The sequence below is a fragment of the Micropterus dolomieu genome, linkage group LG14, assembly GCF_021292245.1.
Source record: "Micropterus dolomieu isolate WLL.071019.BEF.003 ecotype Adirondacks linkage group LG14, ASM2129224v1, whole genome shotgun sequence".
Lineage (NCBI taxonomy): Eukaryota > Metazoa > Chordata > Actinopteri > Centrarchiformes > Centrarchidae > Micropterus > Micropterus dolomieu.
The window spans coordinates 5258335-5271402 of NC_060163.1; the positions used below are offsets into that span (position 1 = coordinate 5258335).

At 41.3% G+C, this 13068-nt stretch overlaps 1 protein-coding gene across 2 annotated transcripts in view; it reads right to left on the reverse strand.

The window, feature by feature from the left end:
- wu:fj29h11 (protein NO VEIN) overlaps positions 1-13068 on the reverse strand; it is a 44578-nt gene that overhangs the window by 16826 nt on the left and 14684 nt on the right. For both annotated transcript variants that reach the window (XM_046068390.1, XM_046068389.1), the window contains 20 exons: positions 12902-13061; positions 12629-12795; positions 11526-11669; positions 11231-11409; positions 10924-11093; positions 10422-10646; positions 10151-10260; positions 9112-9327; positions 6989-7115; positions 6667-6880; positions 6387-6534; positions 5802-5976; positions 5473-5650; positions 4447-4573; positions 4170-4289; positions 3558-3708; positions 3347-3459; positions 1829-1979; positions 1403-1651; positions 590-802 (listed from right to left, as the gene is read on the reverse strand). In XM_046068390.1, the coding sequence (XP_045924346.1) occupies positions 590-802; positions 1403-1651; positions 1829-1979; positions 3347-3459; positions 3558-3708; positions 4170-4289; positions 4447-4573; positions 5473-5650; positions 5802-5976; positions 6387-6534; positions 6667-6880; positions 6989-7115; positions 9112-9327; positions 10151-10260; positions 10422-10646; positions 10924-11093; positions 11231-11409; positions 11526-11669; positions 12629-12795; positions 12902-13061 (3337 nt within the window). The remainder of the gene's footprint in view (positions 1-589; positions 803-1402; positions 1652-1828; positions 1980-3346; positions 3460-3557; positions 3709-4169; positions 4290-4446; positions 4574-5472; positions 5651-5801; positions 5977-6386; positions 6535-6666; positions 6881-6988; positions 7116-9111; positions 9328-10150; positions 10261-10421; positions 10647-10923; positions 11094-11230; positions 11410-11525; positions 11670-12628; positions 12796-12901; positions 13062-13068) is intronic.

The window sequence follows — 13068 nt, forward strand, 5'->3', positions numbered from 1 at the left end:
TTGTCATTGTTGATTTAGGACTGCAATAAGGAGGCACATACACATCCACACATTCTTTGCAGGTGGTAGGTACTAATGTTCTGCCAAAATGACAAAAAAACACACACACACACACACACACACACACACACACACACACACACACACACAGCTGTCTCTTTTCAAATTCTTTTTTAACTCTACATGCCCCGTATTCTGTATACTGGACCTATTTTTAGTGATGTCGCAGTTTACTTACGCAGTGTACTTACGCATACACAAAATGTATATCAGTGTACTCACACCCTCACCATTCTTGAGGTAGACCATTTAAAGAAGAACTGGGAACAAAACAGTGTTCAGATTCATGATATCCAAGATACTACCGTAGTGGTAGTATCTTGGATTACCACTACCTACTACTAACTATAATAGAATTTTCTGACATTTAATACTTGGAATAAATAAGAATAGTGTTATATAAAATATATAAATTATATATATGTATATATGTATATATAATATAAATAACTATAGAATACATATATGTATATATATTGTGTCTATAATGCATATAATATAAATAAAGTACATGCTGAAGTGAAATTACCTGTCTGGGCTTGAGCTTTCTTTTTCTTGTTTTTGGTTTCATCCATTGGAAAGAATACTCCCTCCCCGCTTAGCGCCACCACACGTCCGTCAGCCAGGGGGATTATGGGTAGATCCCTTAGGGTTTGCAGGATGGAGTCTGCCTCTCCGTAGCCATGCTCCAGAGCTCGGAAGTTGCAAACCAGCAGCCTGGCCAGCTGATGCAGGCCGCCGTCTAGGAAACAGTGTGTTCATGTCAAAAATATCTAGAATTTTACATCCCATAGAAATTAGTCAAGCTTTCATTTCATGAATTGCTGGGCAGGCTGCTTATCGAAGTGTCCTTGGGCAAGATACTGAAACCTGAATTGCCCGTGGTGGCTGTTCCACCAGTGTATGAATGTGTGTGAATGTTAGTTTCTGTTTGAGCACTTCGGCTCAGTGTATGCATGTGTGGGAATGGTGAATGTGATGTAGTGTAAAAAGCGCTTTGAGTGGTCAAAAAAACTAGAAAGGCGCTAAACAAATTACATTTACATTTAGAGTATTTACATTTACAATTTACCCAATGAATGCACACACTGTGCATACCAGATAACTTTTACATTTTTAAAAGAATGACTGATAAAGATCTAAATTACTTTCATGAATCATTTTGCCATTAATCCGTAAAAACAAGAGGGAGTTGAGTTACATGTATTTATCATCACATATATACTGTGTATTTGGGATGTCTTGCAGCAAATAGTATCTGAGCATAACATAGATATATAGGGCCTTCAAACAAATTTCTCCCTCTTCCTCCCTTCCACACACACACACTAACTAAACACACCTGAATGGATGCCTTCAACTCTCATCAGCTCCTTGGCCATGGCTGTGGTTACCGTGGTAACATCAGATCCCCGCAGGTATCGGACACCTAGGTGAGTCAGCAGGGAGGTGGGTGGGGCATGGCCCAAACCCGGATGGAGATAAGACAGAGACAGATGCTTTTCTAGCTCGTCTCCACCAATCACGTCGCGGATCACAGCGTCCTGACAGACGGCCACTTGGGACGGCAGCTTGTACACAACCTTACCATCTGGTAAAAAAAGCACAGAGAGGAACGTTTCCAGGGTTAGATAAAATGTTTTCAGTTTCTAGTATGCCAATTTCGAGCTCACAGTATTACTAGAAATATTTTTGTTTATGTTATTTTTGTGTGATTTTAAGATTTTACATTTTAAACATGTGCAGCCTGTGTTGGTCTGTGTAATACCTGAACTGAGAGTGGGTAGGAAGGCCTTGCCCTTAAGCAGCTGAATAATCTGCCCGGCAACCGGCTTGAAGAAGTCCAAAATCTCGTCAGGCAGGGGGATAAACTGCAAGAACTGGCTGAGGCCCTTCAGCCCCCTGAACTCTGGGTGATCCTGGAATAGGCAGAAAACAGGTTGTTATTCCTTTTTCTTCATATATCAAAAATTCTCCAACAGTGGCCAAAGCCTTTATTTACCTCAGCTGCAAAGAGAATCAGGTAGAATGGAAACAATTAGTTGATTGACAAGAAAAATAATTGTCAACTATATGATAATCAAATAATCATTTCCATAATTTTTCAAGCAAAAGTTGTGGTTCCAGCTTCTAAAATGGCAGGAGTTGCTGCTTCTCTTTGTCATGTGTAATAATAAACTGAATAACTTGAGCTGCATCCGAAAAGTCAAAGAAATCTCCTTTCCTAATCACCTTTCCTTGCCCTCGATGGAAAACTTCATGAGGTCAAGGAAAGATGTGAAGGAGAATCCGTAAGGACTTAGGAAAAGAGGACGGCTTATGGCTTATTTCAACAACCCGAAACATAAAACGGTGTTAAAACAGTATTAGGTTACAAAAAATCCAAAAGAAAACAAACCAAAAGAAAGAAGGTAATTGTGAGTCTTACTGAAGTATCATAATGTGAGTCTGTATTGCAAGGATTTTGCTAAATGTGGTCAATGGATTTCATCGTTTGAGATTTAGAATGTGGGCTGCTTTAAATGTTGCCGCCGCAAGGAATTGTGGGACGGCATTCTCTGCTTTCCTTTGGTAAAGGATGGTCCGGTGTACCCTATGCTAAAGGAGATATGAAAGCTTTTAGAGAATTCGATCAGCTCTTATCTTGGCTGCCACGGAAAATACTTCTGGTTTACTTCACTCAGTTAGGAACCTTCCTAAGCAAAAAAGACTTTTTGAACGCAGCCTTGGACTTTTGCTCAGACAAAACAAGACATTTGAAGATTTCACTTTGGGCACCGCAAATCTGGTATTGGCTTTTTTCAACTATTTTTTTACAAGATGTTAAGTGATAATCAATATGCAAATAATCATTAGTAGTAGCTTTGGAATCAGGCATATTTGTAATGTATTTCTAATTTCCTGTTTTAAGTAAGTAAGTAATTTTTTAATACGATGCCTCCCTGTTTTCTGCTCCTTTCTGTTGACACTTTGACCACGTTTGCGTGCAGCCTTGACATAAATTCCATCAGTATAACGGAGTCATGTCGTACCTGCCAATGTGACATTTTGAGTCTGCCTTCTAACTAAAATACTGTTTTCATTTACTAATTATTTCTCCATTATGTCATTTTTCTCTTGCTGTTAAGCTGCCATCAATGAAACGTCTTGCCCAGATTCATCTACTATTATGCTCTATTTCTATGTCCACTCGCCTTGTCCTGGTCATTTGCAATTCATGATCATTTCCTTGCAGGGATCAATAAAGTAATATCTTATTTGCCATTTAAGTGAAATTTTGTCTTACAGTGAAGACATCCATGGCCTTGAGGAAAAGTTGTGGGATCTCAGATCGAAGCCACTGGTTCCATGAGCTGTCTCTGTCAACGTCTTCACGTGAGGAAGGTATGTCAAAGTCACCTGGAGAAGAATATCAAGTAACAGTCAGATCTCTTCCTCATGAGGCGAACTGTGTGTCCATGAATGGGTGGCTCTATCATTTTAAACTCCATTCTCACCTTGGATGATGAAACGGAAGCCGAAGCTACGCAGGGGCAGGTAGGCAAACACTGGCTGTTTCTGTGGCTGGCATACAACGCCACTTTCTGTGATGTTGCTGTCAAGCTGGAAAGCAAGGGCAAGCTCGGTGGACTCAACATCCTCTTTGATCTGAAGGAGAAACAGATCAAAGCTGACTTCTTGCAGAAATGTATCTTGGTGTTTGTTTAATGACTGTTTGGAAACTGGAGCACAGAATGTCTCAGCATATTTTCTCTCACTCAGCTCCATTTCTTCTCTTATATAACCTTACTGCAGGTAGCGGGGTAGCTGCCTCTGGGAAATGGAAGAAGGTTAACTGAAGAATAAAGAGTAGCAGGGAACTTTAGGTGGTGTTTATGTGCTTGTATGTGTGTCTGGATTATTTTTGTCATGTATTCCTGCTTGATGTGGGAACAGAAAGACTGCCTATTGAGTGAGAACTCTGGCAAGACTTGTGCAGAAAGAGGAACAGTTATATAGTGCAAACACAGGAGCAAGTCAGAAAAATGCAAAGTTAGATCTAGATATGATACGTTTGCCTGACAGTGAAGCAACAGAATGAGATTTGAATGTTAGAGTGTTTGCATTACCTTCTTGGGCTGCACCATAGTTTTGACCACTAGCCAGCGTTCAATGCCCTCTGTGTGCTCCACCTCTAACACATTGTGACTCAGGTCTTTACGAGTCATTGTCACAAGCCGCTTCTCACTCTGCAGGGAGACAGACGCAGCGGGTAGAGGTTGTATAGAAAACAGTTGATAGTTCAGGTTTAAAGGTATGTCAAGGTAAATGTATGTTAAAGGTCGGTAAGTCAGCTGTGTGTGCTTGCATTAATGAATGTGAGCGAATGATTAGTGAGACAGCTACCTGATTGTAGATGATGATGGAGCGCAAGCGGTGCAGAAAGAGCAGCAGGGAGGGGTGCACGTCAAGAAACAGGTTTCTGGTCTGATGGCTCTCAGAGCGCAGAGGAAGGCTGATCTTAGTGGTAAAGCTGATGAGAGAATTAACACAGTTAGGTATTTAGAAAACTGGTGGTTCGAATATCAAACATGCAGCTTTAAAAATAAATAAATTCCTTCTTCCGCTCACCTAGAACATCACGTCTACATACTGGCAGCAAGAAGCTCAGGTAGTTATAGACTTCCTAAAATCATTTTCAAGCTGCACTAATCAAAATATCAACTGCGCGTTGAAAGGGGTCAACCAACTCTGCAGTTCCCATCAGCTCTATGAAGAATTTTAGCATCTTTGGTTCAGTCTCACTGCTCCAAACAACCAGTTTCCATCCAAATAGCTCTCACAAACCCACTGTACACTACCTGCTCCACACCAAGTGACAGACAAGGTTAACGACTAGCTGGTTAACATAGTGGAGCTTTTAGCAGGGATTTCAGAAGTAAGTGGAGACCAAAACAGAGCTAAAACTAGCTGCTAACGTTGCGTCTTGTCCGCTGGATGTGTAAATAGGCAACTGTTTACCCACAAACCATCAACATTATACGGTGATATCACGTTACTCTTGTGTTTGACACTGCTGCTTTAATAGTTTTTTCCTTCGGACACAGGAAACTTAAATGCAAACTTCCTTATCGGGATGTTTTAACTTTGCTGTCATGGAAGAAACAGGCTTTCAAATGTTTATACCAATTAGTCTGGCCATGTACTTTTTATTTGAGGTATATTTACTAACATAATAATTAAACTGTTTTAGTTTATACATAGATTATACATGGTTTGGATTTGGGATTGTGCTTGCTGGCTCACGCCTTACTGGGACACAAGACTGAAACGTAGCCATAGTTAATGATATTATACAATATTAGTAACACCTTTGCTTTTCCTACTCTGACAAATCATACTATCATGCATATTGTCTCTTAAACATCCAACCTGTGCTGATTTATGTCCAGAAGCTGTGTGTCCAGAAGCCTCTCATCTTCAGCCCAGTGGGGGAGGATGTATCCCATGGGGCCACAGGTCTTGTCAAAGCGCAAGTGGAAACCATTGGAGTGAATCTCAGGACAGTCTGTGACTTTAAACACGGACTTGAAGCCGATTCCCTTTTGTCCTGTGATGAGTGGAGCAATCACAATCAATGAGAGACCACGTTAAGACAAGGTCAAATTTACAAACATCACACATTCTGTATATCCTCAGGTGACAAAAGCCTAGGCACATGAACCTCGACTTATAATTTCTGATCACATGCACATACTTACCTATGTATCCATATTTATGTTTGCCCTTGGTGCTGCGACCCACATCACAGATGGCCCTGATGTTCCTCTCCTGGAAGCCGTCCTCATTGTTGAGAACGGTGATGCAGTCTCTCTCCACCCAAAAGGCCAGAGCTGGAACAAGACCATCCTCTGGGTAACTGTTGTCGTCAGCATTCTGAAAAATAGAATAAAAGAGGTTAGAACACGTCACAGTAATTGAACTATAAGACATGACACAATAAGTCAAAATCTCGAGTTGCTTTTTACTTTTACAGAATATTAATCACACCTGATCATAATATAAAGGACCCAAATAAATCACTATTATGAATAACATAATTCTTCAGTTCTTTTTAGCTCAAAAACATGTTTGGTAAGGTTTTTTCTTGGAGTGGTGCAATGCTTTGAACTACAATAAATTAACAAAAAAGAAAGACAGTGAGGTAAATGTCCAAAGTCATAATGTCAGAAGAAATAACTATGTTAACTATGTTTCATAATAACTGAGTATTTGTGATGATTTTATTTCATCACTGAATCAAGATTTAGCTTCATCTTTTAGGGTCTAAATATTATAGAAGCCACCTGAATGAGTTCCAGGACAAAGTGCGTGTCTTTGCTGTAGAGTTCGGTGGAGAGGCGGTCCAAGCTGCGGCCCAGCCTGTCCTGGTGGACCTGCATCAGTTTCTGGCCTTCAGCGTTCAATTCCACACCAATCCCAAACTCGCTCTTCCTGTCAGAAATGGAAGAGACAGAAGTATAGATCAGCAATACTTTTAAGGCACCACATTTGCCAAAACAAAAGCATGACACTTTAAGGGACATAGTGTAGGTAATTGTAAAGGCTGGACGTATGAGGACAAACCTGATGTCCTCAATTACGGCTCTTTGAAGATCTACTGTGGTCTCTGCTTGGCAGCTGGCAGCATCCTTTTCGTTAGAATCAGACGATACTGACTGTTCCTCGCCCTGGCCTCCCTCAGCTTCACTGCTGACTTCTGATGTTTCTCCGTTACGAAGTGAGGCCAGTTCATACAGCTCCTCTTCATCCTCTCCCTCCTCGTCTCGCTCACCATTGACTAAAGGAAAACATTTTGCAATTACAAAATAAGAAAAGGAAACTGGCACAGAACTTTACTATGTATTTATTTAGTCTGAAATAAAAATATAGTACTACTTTCAATCACCTTGTTGTAGGCTCTGGTTGAGATGGGAGGAGGCAAAGCTGGTGTCCATGATGTTATCCTCAAGATACTCATCTTCACTCATATTTAGACCTGACAGACTGCTGCTCTCAGAATCTATCAAATTAGACTGAAAAAAAAAATAATAATCAGAAGCCAAGTTTGCCAGGACCATAACAGAGACAAGACCGAGGAACACAGTGAATTTACAGCTATACAACATGGTTACCCAAATATGTACTGTATGTATCAGGTCTGAACACACCTATGCCCCTAAGTTCTATGGGCACAGTAATAGACAAACAAACAAAACATAAATACAGTTTTTTAACATTATATGTGTTGCAGGGGGAAGCTGACCTAGCAGAGGACAGGAATGCCTAGTGCATTGGGGTTTGACAGCATTCTGTCTAATCTGAATCCAGTATCAAATCTGCTTACTGAATCAGATTTCAGTATTGAATCTACTTATTAAATCCAAATCCATGTACATCTCTTTTTTTCACCTATGTAATTGCAAATATCAGGCACATCCTGCCTCAAATGATGCAGAAAAACAAGTCCACACATTTGTTACTTCTAGGCTTGATTATTTCAACTCCTATTATCAGGCTGCCTGAATAACTCCCTTAAGACTCTCCAGCTGATCCAGAATACTGCGGCACGTATACTGACAAGAACTAAGAAAACAGGTCATAATTCTCCCGGCTTTAGTTTCTCTGCATTGGCTTCCTGTAAAATCGAATATAGAATTTAAAATCCTTCTCCTCACCTACAAAGCCCTTATCAGTCGAGCACCATCCTATCTTAAAGAGCTCATAGTACTCTATTACCCCACTATAACACTGCGCTCCCAGAATGCAGGGTTACTTGTGGTTCTTAAAGTCCCCAAAAGTAAAATGGGAGCCAGAGCCTTCAGCTCTCAAGTTTTTCTCCTGTGGAACCAGGTCCCAGTTTGGGATCAGGAGCCAGACACCACCTCCACATTTAAGAGTAGGTTTAAGACTTTCCTCTTTGATAAAGCATATTAGTTATGACTGGCCCAGGTGAGCCCTGAACCATCCTTAATTATGATGCTATAGGCCTAGATTGCCGGGGGACTTCCAAGTTCAAGTTCAAGCTCAGATTTATTATCAAGAACAATATATATACATTTATATACATATACATATATACATTTATATATATATATATATATATATATATATATATATACATACAAACACACACACACACACACACACACACACACAGAAAAGTAAATATAAAGAAAAATATAACTATGTTTGTAGTGCAAATTTATTACATATAGCCTAAAGGTCTGTAGCTTATGGTGTAGACAAGTGCTTGTGCAGGTTTTGAGTGTGTGTGTGTTTGTGTTCCCTTGATGCAATCAGCTTCTCTCTCCTCCTCTCCCTTTCCATCTTTATGCATTTTTATCCATTTAATGCATGTTACTAACTCAACTTCTTCCCTCTCTCCCTGGATCTGGACTGCTGGTTACAAGCCACCTACTGCCCCCAAGTTCCTGCTCGACACCTGCAATCCCTGTGTTGGGCTACTGTGTGCTCTCTTTCCACCTGCACTTTCTCTCTCTCTCTCTCACTGATTCTTCCCCCATCTCTCTATCTCTCTCACACCCCCTCTCTCAACCCAACAGGTAGAGGTAGATGACCGCCTACTCTGAGTCTAGGTTCTGCTTGAGGTTTCTACCTGCTAAAAAGGAGTTTTACATTGCCAATGTCACCAAGTGCTTATTTCTTTTTATGAATTGGCGCAATATAAATGAAGTTTACTTGAATCTATTAAGGTTAGCAAACCTAAGTTATAAATAAGGCTCAGAAACAGTTTTGAGTGGCTGCCTGTGTTTTGGCATTACACTACCCTGAGATCACTTGTCAATTACACTGGGACCAGTTCCTTCTGTTTATTTCACAGATGCTTCTGCTCAAAATGTAAAAAAGAACACAATTCTTGCGGATCCAAAGAAAGTTTAAAATATTAAATATTATGTGTCCAAGGTCCACACATTTAAAAGCACTTGTGTTGATTGTCAGTTTCAAATATGACTCATCCAATCTGCTCTGAATACTGTTTTTTTCTATTTTTCTGACTTGTATTCTGACCTTGGCTGGTTCCACATGCGCTGAGTGCGAGTTGCAGATTTGGCTCTGTGGTGGGTTCAGCTTTTTCTGGTAGTCTTTCACCCAGTCTGTGATGCCAAGGAGGATGCCCAGCCGATGCAGGCAGTTTATGTCCCTCGAGTCAGACTGGGCCACAGTGATCAGGACCTGTTTAGATTTGGCCTGGCCCAAGACACGGGAGAAAGGCTCCAAAAACACCTGAAGGTCACGTAGGAAAATACACAACATTTTTTAATCAGTTTCACCAGAAGTGCACTTCATTCTGTCATCACACCACTTGACATTTTTTTATTCAAACTTTATTGTAATAATTGCTGCAAAACCAAACAGGTGAAAATGGGATACAATGATTGCTTAAATCCTGCGTCTAATGTAAAGAAGAAAGTTTTATCACAAACTGTAGCAAGTCTAAAATGTCCAACAAGCCAGGAAGATTCTGCATCTATCTGACCAGGCTGGCTTGATGGAAAAGTCTGCAGTTGGCATGACAACTGTAAGACTGATAACTACCACCTCCTCAGCAATTTAGGTGAGCAGATTAAATTCACAGGCTAAAGCTGCCCACTCTTTTGGTTGAGGAGACACTGAAATGGTGTTACAGCTTTTTGTGTTTTGTTTATTTAAAGCTGTGCTCCATCTGTTTGCTGGGGCAGAATATTTCCTGATTAAACACCACATTAAAAAGAAATCTAAACATCAATATCTATACTCTTTACACACACAAAGTCTGTTTTTTTAATCGCTGAGCATGACATCTAATGATGCTATACGCCTACTGGTCTTCTTTTAAGCCTAAATGCACAGATTATCAAAAGCGCTGATTAGATTTCAAGTAGACAGGGGTGGTTCTGGGATATCAGAGCTCGACCTTCTATTTCCAGCAAGCCTTATTAAGAAGCCATGGGATGAAATTAACATCATCCACTTCGACTGTTTGCGTTCACTGTGTTTTACACTAAATTCCAAACAAGGCTTCAACGTAACAGAAGATGTATGATTTGGGCAATGCAGTGATACTGACCTGCTGCAAAAGAGCCTGGCACGTTCTGGTGGGGATTCGTGTCAAACACGCCAAGAGGAATTTGGCCACTCTGCTGTAACAAGACACGTTCTCTTCAGCCTGGGACAAATCTAAAGAACACACATCTTATTTTAGCACAGAGGACACAATCATGCTGGAATTTGCAACACACTGCATTATTCCAGTTGTTAATATCTCCTCGCTATGAAGTAAATAGGATAGATAGGAATCAGAAGTGAACTTAAATCTCCCAGCCCCGATCCATCACTACCTTCTTTAGCCACAGCTGCTGCCAGGGAGCTCTGCATGTGATTGGCCAGGAGGGCGGTGGGAGCATTGACGACCCCATCAGCCACCACCATGGACACAAGGTGGCCAGCTGTGCCGACGGGGTCCAGGGTCATGGCAGCACTGGAGAAATGCTTGTCTCCTGTGTGTGTGGTGATCCTGAGCAGCAAACCTGGCCTCACCTCCAACGCTGCTAGGCCTGTATTAGCTGTGTTGTAAGTAAATAATAATAAATAATAATAATAATCACATATTATTATTTGGCAATGTTAAGTACACAACCCACAGCTCTAACCTACCATTTGTTGCTGAAACAATCACATTTCCCCACAAAGACATTAAAAGTTTAATTTACAACAATTTTATCTGCATTAAATAGGCATGTTTAAGAAAAACTGAGCAGAATTTACAGCAGAAGAAGAGGGGTAGTACATCTATCTACAAATTATCTAGCCATACATAAACTCTTTGTGGCTGACTCCTACCTGCGTTTCTTTCGATGAAGTCTTTGAGGGAGCCAAGGGGTTTAAAGATCAGTTCCCATTGGCTCCACTCACTTAAATCTTCCAGCAGAGGGCAGGAGAGCAAGCTGGCCAGAGCCTGGGCCTTGGACATCTCGCCTAGGCGCCCCACTGCCTCACACCCACCTTCAGCACTGTTCACGGGAGTGATGTTGGAGACAAGAAAGCAGAGATGAAATAGAGGTTAGAAAACGATGGAGCTTTCCAAATTAGTGTATCTCATCAGGGTTATACTGGGCTTAATATCTGTAACTGACAATACACTGCTAACCTTGATTTGCTATGTTTGGCATACAGGGCTGACTCGTAGTAGACCGGGCTTAGTCCTCCTCCAGCCAGCCCTCTCTGGCGTTGGACCAGGCCAGCCAGCATTTGCAGAGTCCCATAGCCCAGGTCACGACTGTCCCGGACCCTGTAGTGGGACCTCAGTGCTGACTCAATATGGGAGAGCTGGAAAAAAAGGACAGTTGGATGTTCATTTTCCTGTCACCATGTAGAAGATTTTTTCACAGAGAAAGAATTTTAACACTTTGTGAAAACTTTGTGTGTGTCTTTAAAGCACTCACATCATCTGGATCAGTGGAGGTTATGTCGCCACACTGGTTGATGAACTCAAACACGTCTTGTCTGGTGGGTCTGAAGCCACTGCTGGCAAGTTCCATGCTGCCACTGCCCAAAATCAAAGCAGACCCCAGTGTGTCCTGCAGCAGCTGCACACAACCAGAGACAAACTGTTTGAAAACAGTGTACTATTCTCTATATCAGGGGTATTCGATTAGAATTCAAAGAGGTCCAGTTAGAGAAGCAAAGGTCCGGAACATCAAAACGACTAACTTATCATTCAGGACTGTCAAATCAAATAATATTTCAGTCAGTTTTCATGTCAAACTGGAGGGATAATAAATAATAACTACTCTAATAATAAATTCTAAATTTAAGTAAACTAAAATAAAGTGCCTAATTTTTTAGAAAGAATTAAATAAAAAGTGTAGCTTGAAGTGATGAAGTGTAGTCTTAACCAATTTTATAATAAACACTCATAACACATGAACAGCTGTAATACTGTAATGCCAACCTCCTCTTCTCTTTCATTCCCTCTTACAGAGCTACCACTTTTCTACTTTCTCTTGTTCAGATAGAAACGTGACCTCTAGTTTCTCCTGCCAGCTAGCATTGGAGTTCTATGAGATATTCTGCCTGTGGGAGGAATGTACATGTAAGAATCTGTACATTCTTGATTAAAAGCCTTGTGAAATCTCTTTTCCCTTTCGTCTCCTCAATTCGTGTGTGTTTCCAAAATGTCTCTGGTGAATCTCGCGTACTCGCCTCGCAAGCATCGGAATGCACAGATTTGATTGGCTAAGCAGCGTCACAGGAGACGATTGGAGCACATGCAATTGGTCTGTGAGTTTCCTTGGCCGCTAAACCAGTACAGTAAATGCTAGAAAAGCTGCGCGGGTTAAAATAGAAATGCTCTGTCACAAGGTAGTAAGTCTCAATAATAAATCGGCTGTAGAATGGCGGTCTGGACAGTGACAGCGGCTGGGTCTGGACCGCGGTCCGCCTATTGGTGACCACCGCTCTATATCTATATTTCACACTCGTCCAGACAGAGAATCCAGAGAATTAACAGTAAAATAAAAGGTTTTAGAGATGAAAGAACATGTACCTGAGTGTGTTTAACCAGGAACTCCAGAAAGTTGCCTTGCTCTAAAGACGGGAAATCTTTGACCTGGAAGTGTTTGGTCAACTTCTTTTCCAAAGAGGCCATGTGGGCCAAAGTGATGGTTGAGTTCTGGGAGGACAGGCTGTCTTTAAGGAACTGCTTTACTTTGGCTGAGAGACACAGAACAGAAATGTGTGTAAATCATAGACTAACACAGACTGGATACATCATTAAAAAAGACATTATCAGTGTGTGGTAGAAACACCGCATCAATACCTTCACTGGGGAGGGGTGAGGTGGTGAGTGTGTCCTCTTTGGTAGTTTGTTCGGTGGTTTTGGATGCCTTGTCTTTGAGAACCAGGTCCTGTGGGACAGCCAGGGAGCCTCCACAGATGGCCAGCTGAAACAGAGCCTTTGCCAGCCGGTTACCTGACACCTGCAGC